This window comes from Gymnogyps californianus, chromosome 3 (genome assembly GCF_018139145.2).
Source record: "Gymnogyps californianus isolate 813 chromosome 3, ASM1813914v2, whole genome shotgun sequence".
NCBI classification, from domain to species: Eukaryota; Metazoa; Chordata; class Aves; order Accipitriformes; family Cathartidae; genus Gymnogyps; species Gymnogyps californianus.
Genome location: NC_059473.1, coordinates 11,930,997 through 11,956,225, shown reverse-complemented (window position 1 = coordinate 11,956,225; position 25,229 = coordinate 11,930,997). Strand labels below are relative to the sequence as shown.

The 25,229-nt window shown below is 39.2% G+C and overlaps 1 protein-coding gene across 5 annotated transcripts in view; it reads left to right on the top strand.

The window, feature by feature from the left end:
- Positions 1-25,229, top strand: part of EHBP1 (EH domain binding protein 1) — a 229,139-nt gene that overhangs the window by 174,154 nt on the left and 29,756 nt on the right. Inside the window, exons 15-20 of one of the 5 annotated variants that reach the window (XM_050894520.1) lie at positions 1,684-1,831; positions 8,891-9,007; positions 12,248-12,375; positions 15,029-15,170; positions 15,321-15,427; positions 18,144-18,267. In XM_050894520.1, the coding sequence (XP_050750477.1) occupies positions 1,684-1,831; positions 8,891-9,007; positions 12,248-12,375; positions 15,029-15,170; positions 15,321-15,427; positions 18,144-18,267 (766 nt within the window). The remainder of the gene's footprint in view (positions 1-1,683; positions 1,832-8,890; positions 9,008-12,247; positions 12,376-15,028; positions 15,171-15,320; positions 15,428-18,143; positions 18,268-25,229) is intronic. The other 4 variants (XM_050894519.1, XM_050894523.1, XM_050894522.1 and 1 more) reach the window with 4 other exon arrangements.

The following is a 25,229-nucleotide window of genomic DNA, read 5'->3' as shown; positions in this document are numbered from 1 at the left end:
GAAGCTTTCCGGTTGTCTTTCTGATGTGTACTTTACCAAATAAGTTTTTGATAGAACTGTTGCTCTGTGCCTTCTGGGAAGTTAAAGGGTGAGAAAGCAAACAAAGCCAATGTGCCATCCCACTGCCTTGCAGGGCCCAGGCAGAATTGTCTTTCCAGGGGAAGGACATTAGAAGAAAAGTAAATCAAGGCAATCTGATAGGGAATCAGGGTTCTGTCACTCAGAGACAAGATATTGTGCTGTGTCCATATACTTTGTTTACTGTAGGGTTTTATGAGTTGTAACCTGCCCATGCAAGCTGTTAATGAGGCTAAATCTTGCTGCTTAAGGATTGAATTACAGCACACCTCTGGGCTAATGGTTATAAACAGAAAGTCCCATTAGGGCTGCATTCTGATTCAGTCATTTGCATTTTTTCTATTGTGCCAAGAACAATGCTGAGTAAATAGCTACAAACAAACAATTTACATGGAAATGGGTAAAATGTACCTAATTAGTATTTTGCGCTTGTTTTATTAATGATTGCTTAAACTAAATAGCACTTAGCAGCAGCTCTCACCAGCATCTGCAAGTGTGGGATGCTCAGTTTTGGGTTGGTGGGAAGGCTGCCAGGACGGCTCTCCAAAATTAGGCAGTTTGTTATATTCCACTTAGTTCAGGTCAACTGCCTGTACCTGGGGTTTATCCTGTTCATTATGTCAATAATACGAACTTATCGGCAGATTTGACTTAAAGCCAAACGCTGTCTTTGTTGTGCTTGTAAGCATTTCTAATATTGAGGAGACGGGGGAAAACAGCCCTAACTTGGAAAAATCATATTTTTAAGGTGAAAACTGAAATTGTTTCCCTTATGGTTTAATGGATTCTTATAGATATGTTTAAACACATCTTTTTATTAATATTTTTTTTAGTATGGTGGGTTAGTCTTTTCCAAAAACTCATGCTGTAGAATTTTGCTAATTTATGTAACTGAAATATTATCATGCTTCTAAGATAGTTATGAGCTTTAGTGGGACAGCACTATCTGGGATGGTTCCAATATGATCTCTTTAATTACTGACCAAAGCCCCACTAGTAGGATGTTTTAAAGCGATGCAAAGTCTTTTCTGTTCTGGCATCTATTGTTCTTTCATTAATTTTCATTAGTTTATTTTTTAAAAAAAAGATGTATCCGTTGAAGTCGAAGGATTAAATTCCATTCCATGCCTCAGATTCGATGTCACTTTACACTTCGAAGTCAGCTTGGTGATTGGAGTAACAGAGAGCAACATCTGGCTTCTCATTTCAGTTCTATGAGAGAATATTACTCAAACAAGTAATTCAATTTAGTAAAACCATTTTTGTAGCCACAGTAAAACTTTTTGTAGTTATTACTTTGAGACAAAAGTGTCTGAGAATTTTCATCAAGGTATTTTTATAGAACATAATTTATAAATGCTTTAAATTGCAAATAGTTAGGTTTCTAATGCATTAATAATTTGGGGAATGCTTTAAAAAAAAAAAAAATCTGATTCATGGATGTCTTTAAAAATTGTAGTGTGACACCCAACTGATACTGAGCATCCTATTTATAATGTGGGCCAAGCACCATGCTGTAAACCAGTTACTATCATGATGATCAGATTGAGAATGAAATTGCATTTCTGTCAATTACTGAGTTGGCAACTGTTCAATATATCTTAGCAGCAAGATGAAGAGCGGCGTCGGCAGCTGAGAGAGAGAGCTCGTCAGCTAATAGCAGAAGCTCGATCTGGAGTGAAGATGTCAGAACTTCCTAGCTACGGTGAAATGGCTGCAGAAAAGTTGAAAGAAAGGTCAAAGGCATCTGGAGGTGAGCTGAGGAACCTTGTGTCTTATTCCTATGGCAACCTAGAAACCAGAGGCCTTTTTGGGTATCACTTTTATTCACACTTCAAAACGCTGTTGTTCATCAGGTGCACGTATCAAAAGACCTGGCCGTAGATATGTTTCCTAAATCAGTGTTGTGTCACTTAATTTCCAACAATTAAAAGAAAAGCATATATGTGATTGAAAGAAAAAGATGTTATGTGAACAAGTAGCTCATATTGGCCCATTATTTACAGATTTGTCATTACCCACAGTTTTTTAGAATTTTGATTGTTGGTTAAAATCTCTTCAATATATATTTTTATACAGGAGCATGGACATAATTTTGGGAGAAAACAACATTAGAAATACTTAAGAAACTTTATTTTGTATTAAATGTGTTCAAAAGACTGCTTGGGAAGAGAGTTTTAAAGGCGGCCCATGGGAAGGGGGGGCAACAACCTTTTGATTTTAAATGGCAGTCTTTTGGCATACCACTTGCCTTTATAGGTTTTGAGTTGTAATATCGCTATAATGTTATTAAACTGACTTTGAAATGTCATTAAAATTCATACACCTGCCAGTGCTATGAGCTGGAGTAATGCAGTGTCACTCAAACTCAAATGGGTGCTGAGCACACCTTTCAGTACAGGCTTCTTGCTCTTTTAGTGTCTTCTACATATTCTAAGGGGATATTGTGTTTCTCATACTAACACGTAATTGTAAGCCAAAGTGTCAGGGAAATCCAGCTTTACGTTCACAATGCATGTAGATTGAACAACAATATTTTTTTCTTTTTTACTACATGTATTTTATATGCATATATATTTAAATACAGTGTTATTGCTCCCTAAACCCTACACTTTTGTTCCATTTAACGCCAAAGAGAAAAGCAGTTAGTTGTACGTCTCCCTTTGGGTCTGGTCTTCAGTTTTCCTCTCTTTGCCCAGTAAGCCAAGCTTGCCAACATAACTCTCTTTCGTGATAAATAGGGAAACTACATTGTTGAGGGGGAGGGAGGAAGACAGGCTGAGCAAAATGACAGAGTACTTGTCTATTAAGTAGACTATGGTGTTCTTCATCCCTATTCACAATTTATGACTCCCCATCCTACGTTATTTAGTTACTTCCTCCTCACTGCTGTATCGTGCCTGTATGTAGCTGTTTCTGCCATCTTTCCCCTCCAAGTAAGGTACGCTTTCTGGGTATATCCTGAGTGCTCACCTGGATAGTAGTTACTCTGTTTTGTCGCAGTGACTCAGTTGTAGTGTTGCTAAATATCCCAGTGTGCTGCTTTCTGGGATGTGGCCTTCCCTGTTCATATTTTCCTCTGAATTTTGTCATTGCTCTTCCTGCCCTTCGTTCAGTTTATAAACAGTCTCAGAGGTAACTGTGCACTGTGCATATATATTTAAAAAAAAAAAGTATTTGTATATATAGATTGCACATGCATTCAGAGCGTGTCAGTGTTATTAAAGGAGGAGACAGTATCAGTACTGATGACAACTTTATTTATAAAGTTATCACCACTATACCTGTTGGGTTTTATCCAGTATAACAATTTCAGTGCTTTCTACTTTTGCATATACTTTGAGTCATCTCCTTGGTTTATATTTCCTACCTTGATTTTTCTTTGTTCATACAGTAGTTCAGCCAAGCTATTTGAACTTCTTTTGGACTTCCAGTTTTCATTCCCTGTCTCCTTTTATTGCTTTTTGCTGTTTTCATGTCAATGTGCATTTTATAGCACTTCCTTCTACTTATTCATTCTCAAAAAGCTTTCCTTATGGCACATCTTCCACATACTTCTACCACACCACTGGTAATGTCAGGTGCCACACTAGATTTCCACTCAAGAAATTAATTCTTCTAAAATGGAGTAGTTCTGTGAAATGGCAACATCACTTTATAAACCAAATAAATTACAATTATTTCTGGGTTTAGTCTTTTGCATTTTTTTATTTCCACCAAAAATTAGGATTTAATAGACAGTCGCCTTATTACAACTGGATTCTGAATATTGCCCCTGACTGCATTCACATGTAGTAGGTTTTTTTCTGTGTATAGTCCTGTATTCCCTACACAATACCCAAGACAAGCTTATAGTAATATCTTACGTCTTCCAAGCTCTCTTGTCCATTATGCTTCATTAATCTCTTCTTCTGCGTTGATTGCTATGTTTTAATTTACAAAAAGGGAATGTACCAAATCATTTTCCTCTCTCTCAATTCAATTATTCCAGAAAAAAGTGACATTTCAGCTTTGGGATTTTGGAGTTTTTAAAGACTAACTACTTGCTCACTATTGTAGGTGAAAATGCGATCTCTTTCAGTGTTTCTGTATGCTCATTAAGAGTTTCATGCTTTGGCACTGGTGCTACATTCTCTGTTAAAAGTCTTTATTTAATCATGGTCTGAAAAACTCAAATGCCTATGGCAAGTTGAAAGTTTCCTGGATAAGCAACATCCTTTGCTACGAAATCCAGTCTTTTTCATAGGCTATTTGGCATGTGAGACAGAAAATACTTCTTCCTGCCAACTGCCAGAGGGTTTGGGATGGCAGCTTCAAATTTATTAGATGTCCTACTAGCTTCAGGCTGATAAGCGGATGCCTTGAGATCGGTCCAGGGACAGTATCGAGATAGGAATCCAAACATCCTTCCTTTTCCCAGCAGCGACGGGACAAAGGAATTGACATCTTATCTAGGTAGTGTCCCCGTGCAGTGGGACACCCGTCTACTCTTGTGGGATTTGGGTAGTGTGTTTTCTTTACTCTCTGGCACATCTCCATCCTTTACTTGAGATGGCGTCTTTGTGAGGATGTGGCTCGGATCTGGAGGTGGTGAGTAGGCAACAGAGGGAGGGAACAATTGAGAGGACAGGGGGTAAGGCAAGCATAGTGTGAAGAGGCTTTGGTGAAAAAAGTGCCAAAAATAGGCAAAACTGGGAGGGGAGAAGAGGAGGAGCACAAGATCGACACAGAAAAGGGATGTTAGAGGAGCAGGGAGTGAAAAACACAGGAGAAGCAGCATCAAAATGTAGTTAGACAAAAAAAGTTTTCAAAAATTTTGGAATTAATAACAAAAGCTGGAAAGCAGTTAAAAAAAACTTACCAAAGAGAGCCAGCTGGCATTGCATTGCACTTGTATGCTTAAAGTTTTCAGGGTACGTTACAGATTTTACTTCTGAGGCAATGATTTGCAGGGAATGTACATGGTAGCTCAGGCTTACTCATCGTGCTTAGTCTCCGACTCATAAAACAGTGTTAAGTCCTCCATTTAATATTTTTAACAGGCGGTATTTGTATCTGTTGGCAGTTACTGCTGTACTTTCTTGTCCTGACATCTGATTTCTTGTATATTGAACTAGTATTTCAACTCTGCATTTCTTCCATTCCCCGCCTTTGCTTCCTTTATTACTGTTCAGATGCTCCTGTCACATCCTGTAGCCTAAAAGTGAACTCTGTACCTGATAGTAAATAAACTAAGTATCTGAATATCCACAAGCTTGAAGGATTTCCCAGAGACAATCCTGGAGGCATGTTCCCTAAAGAGCCAAGTACTGGTCATGCAATTCCAGTGGCAGCTTACATATGCTTCTCCCACTAATGTGATCCAACCCCCACCAATGTTTTTACCTCTCTGTGAAAATTGTTCCTTTTTAATTTCGTCTAGAAAATGCAGTCTGCTGCAACTCCTTCACATATGGACAAGTTTAAACCAAGTCAAGAGAATATCAGTTTAACCACAAATTAAGCCTGAGCTTAATCTGAATAGTAAGATATATGACTTATAAAATGCCTCTGGATCTTTTTTCCACCAATATTATGGCATTTCCGTTTGTTTCCAAAAGATTCTTATTTCACTGTCTTCAGTCCAGACTGCAGTCCAGGCTGTGTAGGTAATGATGAGTGCTGTTTAGTTGTTGACTTAATCCTTTATCTTTAATTTTGTTCGTTTCTTCACAGCATAGTGAGGCTTTGCTGTCTTTCTAGGATCCGCATTTACATACTTTTCAAGGAAGCAGTTCTTAGTACCCTTCTAAATACATGCCCTGGTTCTAGACCAAGTGCTTTAAGTTTTTCACGCTAGTAATTTGTTCTTTTCATAAAAGATATCTGTTATCTCTTCGTCATGTTGTTCCTTTTATCATTTATAATTGCAAAATCTTGTTGTAACATGCTCCCTAAACACGTTTCCCTTTTTAATACACTGGAAGAACATTGGACTGGAAAAAAAAAAAACTAGAGTAGTTTAAAACAAGGAATCTGTAGATTTTGAAAGATATTTGAAAAGTTCTGAAATTACTTCAAATGAATGCTTTTAATTGATTTTTTTTTTTTTTTTTTTTTAAATAAAGTGTAAATGTCCTGATAATCATATTCAGTCGAAGCCTGCCAACTTTAAATTAAATACGAAGTCAGGTCAGTGTCTGACACTAGGAACTGGTGTCTTCGACTTTCCCATCTCTTTTGTTACCTAAAATGGTGGTGTCAAAGACAGTGCCTCTGATCTCATCTTGCTATATTAAATTAAAGAAAATCAAATAATCTAATATAAGCATTCCCTTAATATCCCGCAGTCTTAAACCCTGTCATCTTGTTTAGATTGTTTTGACACATCCAGCATCCTGCTGGATGACTGGTAGTTGTGAGCTGACCTTGCGAGCTGACTTCTTGGGGTGCTTTGGAAAGTCATTGCCTGCCTCTAGGCTCGAGGTGGATTTGGTTTCCCTCTGTCATGGCAGTGTCCCTCGTTCTTCCTCTTCCACCTCTTCAAAATGTCCACGGCCCTTTGCTGCTGTTAGCCCAGTCATGCTTTCAGTGTGCTCCAGGATGCATTTGAGAGTACAGTGGCCTGAGTGCCACTGAATTTCTCTGACACCATCATGAAGGATTTAAAGTCACGTGAGAACTCTAGCTCCTCATTAGAAAAAGCAGAGATGCTTTGAAGAAAATTCAAAACTTCAGAATTGTTGCTATTGCTGCTTTACCATTGTTTTCTCTTCAGTCTGCTTTTTACCCCATCCCTTTCTTCACTTCATGATGATCACACTCTGCTCTTCTACTTTGTTCACCTACCTCTGCGCTACCTGAAACGACTAGAGTCCAGATCATAGAACCATCTGTGTGAATTTAAGTGGGAACAGACAGGATGTCACAGAGAGTCCTGAGTGTTTCTGCCCACCCGGTTGTACACCTGAAGCACCATCTGTCAGGTCCCAGGTCTGGTCACAGATCCTGGTTCGGCTAGGGAGAGATGTTCTTCTCCATCCATCTGGCTCAAGCTGGGGCAGTTTGGAAGAAAGCTGACTCTTCCAGGGACCATTGAGAATTAGTGGAGAGGAGCCCAGGGAAGTCATGGTGGTCAGCTAAAACAGAGGGTTCCTACTTCACAGACTGCTGCTCCATCATACACGCAACAGATGTTGAGTACGACAGTGAAATGGCAACTCCTTTGCTCCTGTCTGTCGCAGCAAGAGCGTTACCCTGAATCGGCAGAGGTCTGCAAAAGACATCGATTAATTACAGAGGAATAGAGGGAGCAGCTGATTAGAAAAGAGTAGCAGACATATAAAAAAAGTCAACAGGCTCCTAAAACGGGAATTATAGGAACGGTAGAGATAAAGAGGTAAAGAAAAGAAACAACTGTATGACCTTCGTGTCAGCAGCGTGGGCCTGAAGTGCAAACTTTAGGTCTGGGGATGAGGTTTAGTGTATTTCAAAGACGTACAATGAGTGATCAGCACAAATCCTGGTCCAAACTTCCCCAAACTTCAGGGGGTTTCAGGATTATGGCATGTTGGTACTATGTTTAGGATCCTTTTTGTTTATATGGCGTTTGAATGTACCAATGTCCTGTAATTATAATTAGTATTTTTTCCTGTTGTGAAGTGTTTTAAAGTTCCTTTAGTTACTATATGTATTCTTTCTCCAGACACACTCCAGCCTTCTCTTTTTTGTCATTTTTACATGCATGCATGCATACATAGGAAAAAAATGTTCGTATAAGTCTGAACAAGTGTAGATAGCATTTGATATGTGAGTTAAAAGTGAGTAAATACAATGCAACTACATGCTTTGAAAGTACTAATCTGGCTTTTATGGACTTTAATTTTATTATATATTTGTATTGAAAATGTGAGTCAGGATTTTTTCTGGGATCTGCTTCACAATTCAGCACTTGCTATTTGATCTTCCTCAGGTTACTTACTCTTTCTGTGCCATAATTTACCTACATCATCATCATAATTGTAATTATAATAATCACCTACTTCATAAAACATTATGGGGCTCATTTACAAGTGATATTCATAAGCTGCTCTGAGAAACTTGGTAGAAAGATCCCATAAAAAATATAAAGTATAATTACAATTATTATTTAAAATGTGTGTAGCTTACAAACAAAGCTGATTCAACGTGGTGCAGTAAGGCAGCAATCTGTGAGTGTGCTCTTGCTACACCTGAGGTTAGCACTTGCTAAGTGTGATGTTCCAGGTGGTAGTTTTCCTCCTCATATCAGAAGTGGTAGGAGACGCTAACACCTAAGCAAGGTACAGTGATCACTGGTCTGTGATATGTTGTGCAAAGTAAGGAGTAGCAAGTCTCACTGAGCTGGGAACTCAGTAGCTAGAGCTGATGCCTTTCTCAAGAGACCGCAGCTCCCAGGTCCTTCTGCTGGCCAGCCCCATCCAAACCTGCTGTATGCCAGCTTCAGCACCCATTCTGCATTATAGAGAACTGAGAGCCTAGAGGAAATTATTTTGACTCGAGTTATAAGGAAAAGCACGTGTGCTTTTCAGAGTTAGCCAGAGATTCAGCACAGAGAACAGCCACTGCTGAGGCCAGACTCTACCTTTATTGTAGCAGGAGTTTCCAGCAGAGCCCCCTGTGTGTATATTGAATTGCATCAGTTTAAAGATAAATCCATGAGTGGACAGTGTGAAATCTCCTTCCAGACTTATTTAATGATTTGCGTTGTTCTCTAAAGCATTCTTTTTTTTTTTTAGTGATGTGGTGCATGTACATAAGAAAATACTAACCTTAATGCTGTATGTTCCTACAGATGAGGATGAGGATGATGATAATATTGAGATAGATACTAACGAGGAGGTTCCTGAATGCTCTGTTACTGGAGGTGGAGCTGAGCTTACTAACCTAGAAAATGACCTTGATTCAACGGGTAATTTAAATAATGGCTATTTTGTGTATTTTGCATGACTAACACTCCATCATCATATAAGTACTGATGTGCTGCTTCTCTCTGTCATAGCTTTATTCCTTTGTGCCTTTTCAGATCTTTTAAACCCTAATGCTGATTCTTTTTTAATATTTTGCATTCATGTTTAGTTGAAATTTAAAATCAGCAACAAAATCATTATTTCCAACAATGGCAGATATAAATGTCTCTTATTGTTTGGGGAAGGGGACCCCAGGCCAGATTTGTAAAGTAGAGCCACCTGAAATCACCCTGTCTGGATTGTCCCAGCAAAGCGAGGTAGGCAGGCCAGAGGAGTGAGCAGTCACGTTGGTGAGTACAGCTGCCACTCTCTGCGCTGACATCCTGGCCCATCTGCTCAGTGAAGAGGAGCAAACATGTCTCTCTGTTTCCATGTAGGCTTGGTATCCCCCTGATTCCTTCCTGAGGACCAGTTCTTGTATTTATACTTTGTTGCTCCAGTGGGGACATGGAGGTATAAATTTGAATAGAATTAGTCCTATTTACTTTACAAAGTTCAAGTAATAGATTTTTAATAACACATTTTAAAAGCATTCATATTCTTGTACAAATGCTTGTATAATCTTAGCACATGCTGGTCAAGTAATAATAAATCATAGTAGTGGTATTTCCCCTTTCAAAAATTGTAATCAAGCAAAACTGGAGTTCAGGTTCCTCCATAGATGATAAACATGTCAGGATCTTGCAAAGGAGATGCTTATTTTAAAAGGCGCTAGATCTTCGAAGATGTGAAGGTAATTTTGCCCATCAGTAAGGGGCTCCTCTGCTCACAGAGAGCTGCTGAAGGAGTTTGTTTTCTGTGCAAGTCTGCCTGTTACCAGGGCACAAGTCTGCCTGTTACCAGCGGCCCTGGGGATTGCTGAGGGCCTCTTTGTAGCATGGTGTGCTTCTCTGCCAGGGCGTTTCTGCTCCCTACAAGTTAGCTCAAGCCCAGAGAAGTGTGGCAAGCACAGGACAGCATCAGGATAAAGGTAGTACAAGACAGAATTTCTTACAGCATCTTCTGACTTGGTTCTGCCCATGCCAGCTGGACACAAGTGTGTAGCCCATAATATATTAAATCAAACCACTTCATTTAGTGTTTGCTCTTTGTAAATTAAACCGACAATGATGTGTATATAGCACGTTCTAGTCTTTTTTGAATGCAAAAGATTTGAGTCATGTCCTTTTTTTTTTATTTGAGGATTTCCAAACACGTGAGAAAATATATTTAGTGTTTCCAGCATTTGAATTAAGCTGATTTAGAGCAGAGTCCTCTCAGATAATTTCCCAATAAATACTGGTTCATTTTAGGAGAAATAGAAAATCAGTAAATGAATATTCCTGTCACATAGTCCCAGTGACTTACCAACATTTATTTCTGTGGGCCTTTTTTCTTGAGAGATACCTTCTCAGGGATACAAACCCACTACCCAACGCTTCATCTCCACCATGGGAAGACGTTCTCAAAAAAACCTGGGACATCATTTTGCAGTTCAGTCTGTGCAGTAGCCAGAGGTACAAACAAGTAAGGAAGGGGGTGGGCAATAATACAGAAAGCAGTTTAATGCTGTGATAGAAATCAGTGTACACAGATTTTGGTGGGATTCTGCCAATTCATACCAAGTTCTAAAGAAGGCTGAATCTCCTGGGAGCACCTAAACGCAAAACTGTAAGGGACATTTCACATTTGGGATCATTATGACCATCTTAATTTGTCCCCTGCTGAATCTTAGTCCCTCCCATCTCTCTCAAGGAGAGAAAAGCCTTTTTTTAATTTTTGTTGCCGGTTGTTGGTTTTAAATACTGCATCTGTCTGTATTTATCAGTACTGCTACCATACGCTGCTGTGAATGTATCTGATAAAATGTGAACCTCTTATATCATAGTTATTACATGATGTTTATGTATAAACCCACGAGAATGTGCATGTACTTACATGTGAGCCTCAATTAAGGGCACCCTGACTGGGTGTGCCAGAGGAAAGGGAAACTATCCTTCGTCATAACCCAACCCAGCCCATTGCTGCTGGAGGCAGGCATCATTTGATTGCCAGCATGCCAAAAATATTTTGGCTAACATGAATCGGACCACTCCAAACCTTGGAAGGATCTGTGTGGCAAAACAGTCATGGCTCCACTTCCCACACCAGCTAGAAGTTACCAGCCCGCAGTGAAAAACTCAGGCTGTGCCTGTAGAAAAACATACCAACTGCAGAAAAACATACCAACTGCTGTTCTCTCTGCATTTGACCCAAGGCCCAGATGTACGTGCATAATATACACAGGTGATGCTGCATTCGCTCCAATTCAGGGGCGATTTCTCGCATGATGCTGCATGTAGAATGTATGTCTGGGGGCTTCTGTGCCGGTGTTATTCTGCTTTCCTACTCAGGGTTAGCTCCACAGATCTGCACTGCGGTTTGTTATTAACGCCTTTCTCCTTATTATGTGTGTATGTGTAGGTAACTGTGTGTGTAGGTGTGTTACAAATTCATATAGTCAACGATCACGTACAGAATGAGCATTATTGGGAGGTAAAATTCTCAACTATTATTTCTTTGGGCTCTGATTCAAGTTGCTGAAACTGATAAAAAAAATTTGGGGGCTTCGGCAGACTTTGAATCTGTTCCTTCAAAGTAGTTATGAAGCGTTTTACGGCTCTCCCAGCTTCAATATATTCTATAAATCATAGTAAAATATTGCAAGAAAGCTGTCTCCTTTGATACTGAAATTTTAACATTGAGAAGCTGTACAAAGGAGCCTCAGGATGAATTAGTAGTTCATAAACTTGAGGGGTTATCAATACTTAGAATATGTGATAAATTGTTTTATGTCATCTTAAAATAAATGGCTCTTTAAGTGTGTTTTTATGCCACAGTATAGGTATGTACAGGTTGGGAGTAACTTAAAGTAAACATTGTCTACTTTCTGTGTTTTTTCATCTACTGTCTTCAAGCACATTTACTTGTTCAGCTGAGTGCTACATATATTTTTTGAGAAAACTTAGGCATTATCTGTGCACGTTACACAAATCTACGCCAATCCAAATCACACAAAAAAATAATTTTCCTTCTAGTTTTTTCCTTTTTTAGTTTGAAATGATAGCAAAGTGAATTAAATCTACCTTTTAAATTGCTACATTGTTGTAGCGACTCTGCATTTAAATGCATCTCACTGTTGTATGTGGTATTTGCATATTTAGCAGAACAAAACAGTAAGTTGGTGGATTTGAAGCTGAAGAAGCTCCTAGAAGCTCAGCCACAGGTGGCAAATTCACTCTCCAGTGCTGCTCAGAAAGCTGTAACTGATAGCTCAGAGCAAGACATTAAGGTAAGTTTTGATTAATGCTTTTGTCTCAGTACCTGTGTGTTCCGATTTCGGGTTTGTACTTTGTGAGGAGGAAAATGATTTCTTATCAAATCCTTCACAGTAAGAAACACAGAAAATCTTCATGGCAGTGCAGTTGCATAGTTTGCAGTGCACTGGGGTTTCTTCCGTTGATTAATCAACACATTTTCCTTTTTTTTTTTTTTTTTTTTTGGATCTTGATACTTGTCATTGGTGTAACACTAACAGATATAAGAAACATCTTTCAATTCTGACTGCTCAGGTTGTCACTTAAATCAGAAATGCAGCACGGGCTCCATCCTGCTGCTGGTGCAATCAGCAGCAAGACTCTCCCGGACTTTAACAGGAGCAGGATTGGACTCTCAGTGATTTGCTTCCCTCCCAAGCCTGACCCGCTGTTTTTTCTCCATTAAAATTAAGCTGTGGTACACTTTAAAGGCATACATACTTGAGTGCTTGACAATGAGTGCTTCTGAGAAAAACAGGCACGAGTATGCGGTGTATGCGGTCATTTTGCCTGTTCTTAATGTTCACCACTTCAGCATAAAGCACACACCAATCAATTTTCCATTTCATTTTCTTAATTAGACCCCTTGTGTTCTTACTATTATATTTTTTTTTAAAAAATAGTCCCTGTATGTCATTAATATCCCTATGGCTCTGGGGCACTTCCAGTTGGGTATAACTTTTCACCCACCTGCAGTCTGGGGGGAAAGCACTGCTGACTGAAAGGATTTCCTTCCCCAGATACAGAGATGCTTTGAAGTCCCAAAACAATGACTTTCATTGCTTTTCCCTTACACTGTCGGTTCCTATAAATTGGTGATGAAAGTGTGTGGCAGCAGCAGAGGACTTTCGGTCTCTATCTTTGAACAAAAGGAAGCCTGGATCAAGTCTGATTTTTGCGTTCAATTTAGCTTTCTGCAGTGGATTTAATGCAAAATGAAGCTGGCCCAAGAATAATACAATGGATTGAAAAGGCTAACTGAATTAGTGGGCTTAGAGGAATACATTTGTAAAGTGGCAGAAGTCCCCAGTCATAAAAAGGTTTCTTAAAATGGGATTTACTGGCTAATCACACTGATATTTTAGCATGTTGCCAGGCCTAAAAAATTAGTTATGTTTGTTTATTTTGGTAAAGACTCTGGTTAGGCTGTCAGATGGTTATTGTGCTAATAACAGGAAACCACCTTTTATTTAACCAGAATCATAACCACCCGATTAGTGCAGCTGAAAAGTCATCCAGGGGGTATGAGCAATACTTTTTTAAGCTTAATTTGACAAATGACACACAGGCCACCTCTTAGGGTAATTTGCTATCACCTAACCTGACGAAAATGGTATTTCTCTTTATAGAAAGCTTCTGTGAAGGAGTTGATTTTTTTAAGGTACTCCCACAAAAGGTGCAACTTAACAGTTTATCTCTGTGTGCGTCTTTCTAAGGAAGAGTTGGAAGGCGGCATTATAAGGAATATATGGTGTCCATCTGTTCTCATGGAGCTCTTGGCATTGAGGTGGATTTGTTTTTTAATAAAATGCAGTTTACACGTTTCTAAATGAGGCATTCTGTGTTTGTGGAAAAGGATAAACTGTTACCTTCCCTTGGGGATTGTGTATCCCCGGCCTCCTTGAGGCTAGAGAATAGGCCATTGGAGAACTCCCTCATTACCGATTGTCTCAATGCAGAGGAAGGGCAAAGTCTTGGTAGCTTTTGATAACCAGTTTCAGCATTCAGCAGGCTTAGCTATTAGTCATGCATCTTAGCCTTTCCCTATTTACTTTCAAAACACTTAATAAAAATAATAAAAGATTAGGTATAAAATGAAATATTTGTTTGGTACACAGCACCTCGGTATCTGCAGTTTCCACACACTGTGGTGGTTCAGTCTTCTGGGATATTTCGTGTTGATAGAATCATTTGAATTTGTTACCAGTATTAACATAGGAAGCCCTGGAAAAGATAATTGTAGTTTCCTTAGCTGTAAAGGGCTTACTTACAAATCTGGCTTTGGAAAGTTATAGCTGATGAAATGCAGTTCAGTGGGGTAGTATTATAATCCTACCTTTTAGCCTTCATCCAGCATTAGTGGTTTATCTCAATGGGCATAAAATTAGAAACTAGTTCTTCTTGTCATACAAGTCTGTGGGACTACAGAAAACGACAGATTTCTTTACCGGGCAGGGAGACAGGCTAAAGGCAACACGCTTTTAAAACGATACAGATCGTGTGCAGGGGTAGAGACGCGCTACTTGGCAGCAGCATGCGCAGCGCTTGGCAAATCAAAGTTGCAAAGGAGTGATTTTTCGTTTAAAATCAGCATCGGTGGCAAATGCCGGTCACAATTAATAGGTCTGGCTGTTAAGTAAGTAGAGTCCTGCAGGAGGGTGCCCACATAGCAAAAAGCCAGTCGTTGCCACCACACATTAAACAAAAAAAAAAAAAAAAAGAAAAGTTAATCACTCTTCTCCTTTTTTTCCGCAGCTGGTACTTTCATCCTATATAAGCCGCAGCCCGAGTTGTGAAATCCTCTTTGCAAAAGCTGTGTCCTGTCCCCTCACCAAAACGTACCTTTCGAATTCGTGTCTTCCTGTTTGTAAACAAAAGAAACTGTTGTGTGTCTGGTTTTTTTCCTAGCAGAATGGAACAGAGGAACATCGTGCTGAGCGATTACAAAAAGCGGCAGAACGGTTTAGAAATCCCGTTGTGTTCAGCAAGGACTCTACCGTCAGAAAAACTCAGCTCCAGTCTTTCAGTCAATACGTGGAGAGCAGACCAGGTAGGAGAAAATATAAAACCTGTTTTCCCATCTTATGATTTAATAATATTTAACAATAAATATATGAAAACCTGATAATGTAAGTCCACGTTTCAATACATAAATATCAAGCTTTATAATAATTTTACATGTCTTTCCCCTTTTTTCAAGAGATGAAAAGGCAGAGATCAATACAGGAAGATACAAAGAGAGGAAATGAGGAGAAGGCTGCGATAACTGAGACTCAGAGGAAGCCATCAGAAGATGAAGTGCTTAATGTATATTAATTTTTTGTCTGGTTTCATGATTGCTGATAATTCCAAACTGTATGTGGAAATAGTGCCTTTATTTGTTAAAATGAGATGTTAGGGTTTTTTAGATGTCAATCTCCAGTGCATTCAAAGCAGAGTGAGAGGGGTGCACTGTTGAATTAGTCTGCAGTGTGGTGATAATTGTCAGATAAAAAAAATGAATTTTTCAGAGTTCCACAGCCCCAGCTTCCTTGAGACATTTCCATCAGGGCACTTCCCATAAAGAGATTCCAGTATTGATCTACCGGGAGGATTTTAATTATTACAATAGCAGATACCGCAGAGCTGCAGTTAGAGGGAAGAGTCACATGAGACCTGCTAGAATTTCTCAGCCAACCCATTTTGTTGGCTTGGGTTAATGGGTGTTCAACCTTTCCATTATCCAGATCAGCCGTGAATTACTAGCTGAATGATGTTTGCATTAATATAATATATATGGTAATTTCTTCACTTAATTAACGGGGAGGTTCAGCTCAGTAGGGGTATGGGCTGATCATGTGTAAAATTGATTTGTGAGGGAAATATTTGATAGACCGCAGGGAGAAAGCTGGTTTTGATGGACAGCTGCGGGACAGAAGCAGGAAGAACAAGTTTTAACCTGAATTTTTTTTTGTCTGAAAACACAACACAGCCTTTGATGCTGGTCGTTTGTTGCTCTCCACAATTTATCTAAACACATTTGTCGTTTTTGCTGAAGCAATCTAGGGCTGAGTAGCAATTTTGTACCGCTGTCATATCTACACCAAAACATCGAACTTTTTACAAGCCGGAGTTATTTTTAGCCCAGTTTTACTTTTGCAGAGCTGAAAAGGTCTGGCACAGTAAGTTCACATTATATATGCAGATGATACACATGAACTCTTGGGATATTTCAGCCTGACACAGCATTTCTTTTCATCTTGTAATAACAATTGTTAACAATTATGCATACTGACATTAGTGAAGTTTTCATACTATTTTCAATTAATTATAGTTGATGAAAGGCAATATATTGCACATTACCTCAACTCCCCAGACTGATTTTTTTTTTCTTTTTTTTTCCCCCTCCTTCAGGCACTGCTCCCAGGGAGGTTTGTTGTTGTTGTTGTTTTTCTGGCTATATGACAGGTAGAAAAGGGGTTTCCGTTAGAGCTGATACTGTTGGCTGTTCCGTAGGAAGAGAAGGACCAAATTAACGGGGTCATAATGTGCTTAAATTCAGATACCTCAAATTTCAAAGTTCTGTGCTCGTTACTGGTCCTGGGAGCTCAGCCATGCCATTAGCCTTCACTTTGAACACGTCTTTATTTGAAATAATATACTGATGTGTTTATTATACCTGTTGCCTGAATATGAAGTTGAATTGATGATTTCAGACACATTTACAGAAAAACAATTGAAAACATTCGGTGAAAGTATCTGAGACCCTTATGCAGCAACAAGTTAGCCTCTAGTAAGGAAATAAGCCTCATAAAAAAAGTCTGTATATTTTTCTGTTCCCAAAGGACAGTGATTTTAGTTGCATCCTTTACAGAATGCAGATGAAACATGAAATCATTTTGCCAGGGTTTTTTTTCCCCCAGTTTAAACGATTCTCCAAGGCTCTGGGGCAGGTGTAGGAGGAAGGAGGAGGAAGTGGATGGGGTTACTCGGAAGGAGTAATATTTTTTTCCTAACTTATGCAAAAATACGCTTCAGGAATGACATTTCAGTATTGTATACAGCCAGTAATAGCTCGGTACAGACAAAACACTGTGTGAAATTTTTTGAGCCACATGAGAATAGCTTGGAGGTACTAAATGACTGTTCTTGGGCTCCTAGTGAGACAGCCAAACTGCTTGGGAAATATTTGGAGATTTGTGTGGTCATCTGCGGGGCAATGCTGAGAAGTTATAGGGTGCAAGAGGTAAACTTGACTCGTTAGCATTTCCACAGCTTTCTTGGTAAGGTTCAATACTATTTATCAACTTGGCATCCCAGGGCCGCCTCCTGGCCCGGTGTGAGCTGGCGCAGAGGCAGGACAGCTCGAGTTAGTCCCCATGCACCTGAGTGTCTGCCCGGTGCCATTTGTTACCGCTTCTCAGGATGAGAATCACAGTTAGAGTAATTAGCGGTATTTTTGCAGATCACGGTGTAGCAGGGCAATTGCCTGCAGTCAGAGAAACCCAGAGAGGCATCATAGCCCAGGCTGGTGAGCCTCGGCATTACAGTTGACCCAGAGGAGCTAAACAAGCCAGGGAGCTTGTTTCGGGTTTGGTTTTAATCTTAAAAGCCCACTTTTTAATTGTCATTAGAGACTCTTGTGCTAGTTCTTCTAGCCCCTAAAGTTAGCGTTTTAAAATTGAATGACACCTGAATGGAGTATAAATGGCATGTTAAATAGTGCTTTATTTGGATTACGTTTCCTTTCATTATGCTTTGTTACAGCAGCTTTTATGTACTTAGAAAAAAATTAGAGGAATTTCAAAAAGCCAGCCAGGTAGTAAAAAACTGCAAAATCAAATGTTCGCTAAAGAAAAACCAGGGTGTTTTAATAAACAAATAAGGACATCTGGCAAAATTGTAAAGTTTATGAAATGTGTTAGCTTTTTGGTAGCGAGCATGATATTTGGTTGTTTAGGTAAGTGCCTTACTAAGTGTTTGTGGAAAGGAAAAATGCAACTTACAAGTGATGTTTTTTCTTCTTGTTTGTTCTCTTTAACAGAAAGGGTTCAAAGACACCAGTCAGTATGTTGTAGGAGAATTGGCAGCACTAGAGAATGAGCAAAAGCAAATTGACACCCGTGCCGCGCTGGTGGAGAAGCGCCTTCGCTATCTCATGGACACAGGTACGGTGCCCAATTACACTGTAAACAGTTTTGGCAAATTGAGCGTTCACAAACTCTTATAGAGTTTTGGAAGTGTGAATCTTTGAAGCCTGAATGTTCAGCAAAACTGCCTTGAAAATAAAAAGGCTGCGATTTGCAGCCACCTCTCTGGGCCCTGGTGATAAGAGTGCCTTCATGGGAAGTGATAACTTGCCCTGATACCGTGTGAGCCAGCACTATTGAACAGTGTGCTCATCCATGCAGAGTTGGAATACACATCTGTGCCTCATTGATATGCCACTGCTTAAAAAAAAAAAAAAAAAAAAAAAAAAAAAGGAAAAAAAAGTAAGATCTTCACTGTTCTACTGATTCAGTGGGAAAAAAAAGATTTGGCCAGCTAAAGCCATGTACTGCATGAAACAGAGCACAGTACATGGGGGAAGGCTCCATTGACTAGATCACTGAAATTTGAGAATACTATCTGGTTACTGATGCTCCACAATTATTTTATTTATTTATTTATTTTCAGGAGAGTGGGTTTAAAAAGTCTGCAATACCTGGTGTTGTAGATGCAGTTGAAAGGATTAAAGTATATGGGTGATTTTTTGTTAAAAGCATGATGGTTTTGACGTCCGTGATGAATGTTAGATGGATATTAAGTACTGATGGTCATCAGAGATGGAGAGGTTTAGCCACATCAGTTGGAAACAAATGGTGCTTTGATATTTCAAAAATAAATGTTATCATAGGTCCAAAAAGTGTTCTTCCTGTCCCTTGGGGAAAAAAGTTAGTTGGTCCAAATTAGTTTGTGGATAAATTGTCTTTATAAGTTATATGTATATCTGATGTTATAAACTTGAAGCCTGTCTTTAACTGAAATAACAGATTTTAAAGTAGATTTGAATCCAGTGTTATGTTTTGAAATACAGATAAATAGACTTTAAAGTTCAGTACTTTGAAGTGAGCTTGCCACATGCATCCAAATATTAGGGTGCTTTTTAAACTGTATTTACTTTCTCATGTGCTCAGGTGGTTTGACTTTTTAAAATAGTTTTACAAAAACATGTAACTCAGAAACTATTTCCATCCTGGATGGATGAATGCTTGTTTAGTAGGACTTTTACCTGTTACAGTCTTTTGAAGTACTTTTTCAAATGCATTACATGACCTTTAGTTATTTAGCTAAAGAAAATGTGTGTATATTATCCTGCGCTTTCTTGTGTACTTTGTTATATTTGTGAAACGTATGTTCTGCACAAAAGAGCCAGTACAATGTTTCACAAGTCTTATATGAACTCCGAATACTGCCTCTAGATATAAATGGAGTCATCAGCATAGCACTTGGGGATTTTTAGAACTCTTAACAACGATGTTGTTATGTCATTTGTTCCATTTTAAAAGAGATCTCTTGCATTTCTTATGTTTTTTAATTTCTTATATTTTGAAGTATGACAAAAGTTGCTGTGTTCTTCGTGTCATACACACGATGAGATGATGTTTCTTTTAAGTATCGTGCATAAAATGGAGAGTCTGAGACGCAGCTAGAGTGGCTTATACAGCGTAGCTGTATGGGTTGTAACAGGAATACTGATGAATACCTGTCGCTTCTTTTACTGGGGATAAGGGGACAAGTGGTGCAGCCATAATAAAAAAGTTACTTTTATATTCTTGATCATTTCCTGAACATTCAGGATTTAACTTAAAACAAATGATTTGACAAGTCCTTGATAAAGATCCTATTTATGTTCTCAGCTTAAAAACACGATTTAGGAGAAAACGTGAAAAGTGGCGTTTCTTACCTATAGTTAACTTTATAGCCTTGAAAGCAGGGATTCTCAAACTTCTCTAACTATGGTTCACATCTTAACAGAGAGCCTATCTCGTGTACCACTTCCCCTGCCGATCGATATCCCATTTGTCATCAGACAACATCCCTGTGGCAGTGACTGCAATTGCTTACATGGAGAAGTAGTATTAGGAGGGTTTGTTTTTGTTTTTTCTTTTAACAGTCCTTAATGTGATATGGTGGTGGAAAAAAATCTGAACATCTCTTGCTATGCCTTTAAAACGCTGTTGTGTCAGCTCTGTTTCTGTGCCCCATGTGCAGCCCCCTTCCACCAGCTCCTCGTCTGCCTCGCTTTCCTGCAGGCTCTTCTCCTGCCTGCTCCTCTCTCTCCCTCTCGGCTACCTACTGCAGTTGCTTCAGAGGATCTGTTGTATCTCATCTCGTTAGTGGCTCTCTTTGTCAGGATGGCACTTGTTTTTCTTCCCTATCTCTCTTCAGGAAATAATTCCTAATACAGACAAATAAGCAGCTTGTACCTCTGTCTTAGTCCCAGCTTCTTCTATAAGGGTCTGAGCTTCTTCACCCGAGTGTCTGACTGTCAGAGAGAAGTCTGGAAACAAAAAAGATGAATCAACACCACAGGACCTGCCAGCTTGCCACAAACCACCAAGTGGTCTGTAAAGTCAAGTTTGAAGGAAGAAAGTAGCCACAGCCTGATGGCTAGAAAAGCCCTGAAGGGTTGTTGATGATGATCTCAGGGTTTTGCAAATACTCCTCTAGGTGTTGGTACATACCAGAAAGATGAGAAATGTGAAATGCTGCCAGCATTTCAGGTGTGCTGAAAAGTCTTTTGATACTTGTTTTTTCTGAAAATGCAGGCTTTAGGAACCAGGAGGTCACATGGGCAAGCATAGCTGAAAGATCCTGAAAACACAACATGAAGGACAAGAACCGCAAATGAATTGGTTTTATGATTAACATTGGTTTTTAAGCACATCTCTTTCTTAATTTTGTACTGCTTGGGGTTGTAATACTGGAGACCCTCAGGCAAGTAAGAGTCTCTGCTGACCTTATTCCTCGGCAGCTGAAGCAGGGTCCCGTGTTTGTACAACTGTATAGGGAATGGCTTACACAGAATTGTCCTAATGCATGTTTGCAGGATGATTGTCCCCATCAGTGTAGGCACACATTTTGTATTGAGATTTCCAGCTTTGTTTCCACATGTGCCAAAACCATACAAGATAAACAAAACAACTGGGAGGCTCACATCATGACTCAGCCATTGACTTGAAATTAAATTCAAGAAGAAGGTAGAGCATGGTCTGCTCATCCCTGTTGTTTCTGCTGGGGACTGGACCGTCTTTTCCTTCTCCGCTGTGCTTGGCCCTGTTCTTTATTAGACTTTTACTAGGAAGAAAGCTCTCTCTCTTCCTTCTCATCCTCCTCCAACACAAAACTGGGGGTGGTTTTTTTCCAGTGGGGAGACTCTTTGCCACCTGGCAGCTCTTCATCCTCTGAGTTTGAGAGTCCTTTTTGTTGCTCAGCCAGGAGGAATTGTTTCAGGCTGCAGCTTGAATATCTATTCTGGCTACGTTCATTTCATAGGAAAAGACTTTGTCTCCTGCTCCCGTGTATCAAGGCATTAAAACAGGTGGGAATTTCCTTACTACAGGCTAGTGGTAAGACCAGAAAGATATAGTGACTAACCCCTGGACAATGCAGGATTTGGTAAACGTGGAAGAATTCATAGCTTTCACTGAAAGGGAAGAAGCTGTAAGTATAGACGATGTATGTTCTTGGTTAGATTCCAGCTCATGGCACTGTTTGACTTCATTAGACACTCCGCTTACTTTTTAGTGAAAGTTTCAGGCGTTTATGACTGCAAATAAAAGTTTGAAAATGCCACCCTAGCTTTACTAGGGCAACAGTGGCTGTGGGTAGCTGCAAGGAGTGGATCTTGGAGGTTCTCCGTGCCCCACTCCCTTTCTGCTGTTCAGGAGAACAAGAGTCCCCAACACGATGCTCTCTAGTCCAATCCCTAGGACACAACCTGGGTTGCAGAGGTATCCCTTCCACTGCTGCCCTTGCATTTTCTGCCCTGCATTAGGAAAAGAGCATCTAATGGAAATGGGGCTGTAGGAAGAGAGCCCAGGTCGTCGTCTGCCTGTGCATTGCCATTTTCCAGCCCTGCAAGACAGCCTTTTTGGCTGGGGAAGCCGAGTTTCTGGCTCTTGGCCAAAGGGGAGCTGATATTTTCAAAGTTCGTCGGCCAGGCAAAGAGTTTGGAACTGGCTGAAGCTTTGCATTTCCAGCGCCAGCTGCTCATGATTTGACTGGAAACACTTTTCTAAGATGTGTGAAAAAATAAGTTATTAAAATTCCTGGGTTGCTGATTTCCATTTGAATCTGAATAGTCACACTTTTATTAATATCCAGTAATTTATGTCACTGGTGGCGTAACCTCAGTCCTTGGTCTTTGCACTTAAAATGAAAATGTAATCTCACCTTGTTGCAGTGAAATGTAGTTTACTGGTACATTGCAAAACTGTGAAGAGAATCAGTGCTTCAGTGCCTTGAACTCTGTAGAATAAGCCGATGGCACATTCGCTATCGCTGTCTGGATATATGTAAGAGTTACCTATATAGAAGGGGTTTTGCAACATACACCATATGAAATACACCATCACAAAAAATTCGGTGGGTGCAAGTGTTTAGAGAAAGCATGGCGCAGAGGTTCAAGTAAAAGGAACGAGTTGTATGATTGAGTATAAAAATCATATAATCTAATATCATTGATTTCCCTTCTTCCTCTATTATAATGGCTTGACATTAAATGATGACAGGGGTAGGATTATCTTGCTTTCTTCAGGATTGTACTTACCCATGTTGTGCCTAACCTGTTATGGATAAAATAGTTTTGTCTCTACTTCTGACAGTGTCTTTCTCCATTGCAAATTCTTCTGTCACTGTATTTTAAGGCGTCTATCATCTTGATATCCAAGTGCCAATTAAAATGCAGAATTATCACATAATACAATTAAAATAAAAAACAAAGAAGCGTAGTTTACAAATCTCTAATCTAAATTTAGCTCTTTTTCGGTCACTATTTCTTCACTAATTGCAAAAACAACTATTTGAAAAAAAAATTGCAGCTATCAGATATTTTGTTATCTGACCACAGGGTATGAAGTGTTTTTAATTGTTTTTCTGATTAACTGCAAGCTCCCAAATTCAAGTAGAAGCGTATTTGTATTTTCTATATGAGATCCTGTACCTTACCAATGGATGAGCATGTTTGTGGTACTGTATAAGGATTAATGAAATAAAAAAAAACCCCTCTGCTGCTGCTGATTGACCACTGATGGTAAATGTAATTGAATTAGCAGTGCACTAAAATAAATGTAGACAAAATAAATATAGACAAGAAAATCTGGTGAAAGCTTCTGTAATGTTTTAGATTAATAGGCGTACAGAATTCTTCACATTTTTTATTACGTTGTCCCTAGATGAATTCAAAGTAATTGGGGTGGTTAATTTTATTTACACAGAGCCGTTCACAGCGCATTAAATAATAGAGATAATTGAACAAGAATTGTCAAGTGTGTACTGATATCAGACATATTACAGAAGGGAATGTGCATAAAACTTCATTTCTATGCAGCCATTGTTTATGGTAATTAAGTACACAGATTTATCCCTTGGTTGCCTTCCAAGCTTATGGCAACTGCTATTGTTGTGCTCCATTAATATGTAATCAGGAAATAGTTTAATTTTCTAATCTGCAGTTTGAGAATTCACTTTCTAACAACTCTTAATTACTGCATTGCCCTAATGATGCTCATGGTTAGGAAAACTGAACCAATAAACTCCGTGGAAGAAGCCAGAGGGGATTATACTTCCAGAGGTGGTGCTTACTTAATAAACTTGTTATGCCTTCACCAGAGGGAGCTCAGTGTCCTTCAAAAGCAACTAATTTTATATTTCAGAGTTGTACATACCCACGGTGCGAAGAGTTAACGTACCGTGTGCGGCGGGGGTGGCTGTAAATTTGATTCACTAGAGAACCAGATAAGCGATACTATCACCATTTTGGTATTTTTCCTACTGTATACTAATTGTAGAGTTTAATTGCACAGGAAATAATGCAGGTGGTTTAATCTATTGTTTTAAACTGTCCTCATGGGTTTATTTTTGTCAAGTTTGTTTTCTTTCATTAACCACATTAGCTAAATGCAGTATCGTAAAATCTTGCATGGGCAGATAAGCTCTGTATGTTGACAGCTATCTTATTTGCTGTTTTCGGGGTGAATCTTAAACAGTAAAGGGTTTTTTTTAATCATTTCCGTTCTCCACTGGCCCATCGTTCACCTTGATTGTCATTTCCATGCTGCTGCTTTACCCACTGCAACTGTAATGACAACGCTGAAGTTATTTTGGGTTTGTGGTGCTGCTCTAAGATGAGAATCAAGCCACTGAGATCTTGCAGTCTATCTGTGCTGACCCTGCCCAAAAGCGTCCGGTCCTCTAAATGAGAAGATCCAAAAAAGGAGAGTTAAATCTGCTGAGATTTACCATCGTTATAGTATCTGATACACCTTAGTGCAGGCAGTCCTGTGGGGTGGATCTTGACAAGCTCTGCCTTTTTAATGGCAATTACTGTGGCTTGAGTGTCTTCTACACGTGTTTTTCTTCTGCGTTTGGGCTGTTGGATTTGGGTGGGTTTTTTTCTGACTTATACCCAATTTCAACACTGCAGGTGCTCAAAATGGGGCAGGATTGCCATCTCCCAGCCACTATTTCACCTCTCCTTTTTCAGTGCATAAGCTTCCTTGTCAATAGGACTAATTACACAGTGAACCAAACAACAAACATTAGAAATCCTGTAAACACATATGTTGTGTCACTGCAAATTAACTCTTACCAATCGAAAAAGCAGCATACGCTTTGTTGCCACATGTGAAAGGAAAGTCACATGTATTAATTAGTTAGCATTTTACACTGCTTTGAACATATAAAGGACTGAGGTTCATAAGAGGGAAACATTTGAATTTATTAATAGAAAAGGAAAAAGGTTGAGCTAAAAAAGTAAAGGCACAAAAAGAGGGTTTAAATAGTTGATCTAGTCTCTTGTAACAGAATGAAGTTTTCACTTTTTATATTAAATCTCATCCCTGGATGAACTTGTATTCAGTCTTTT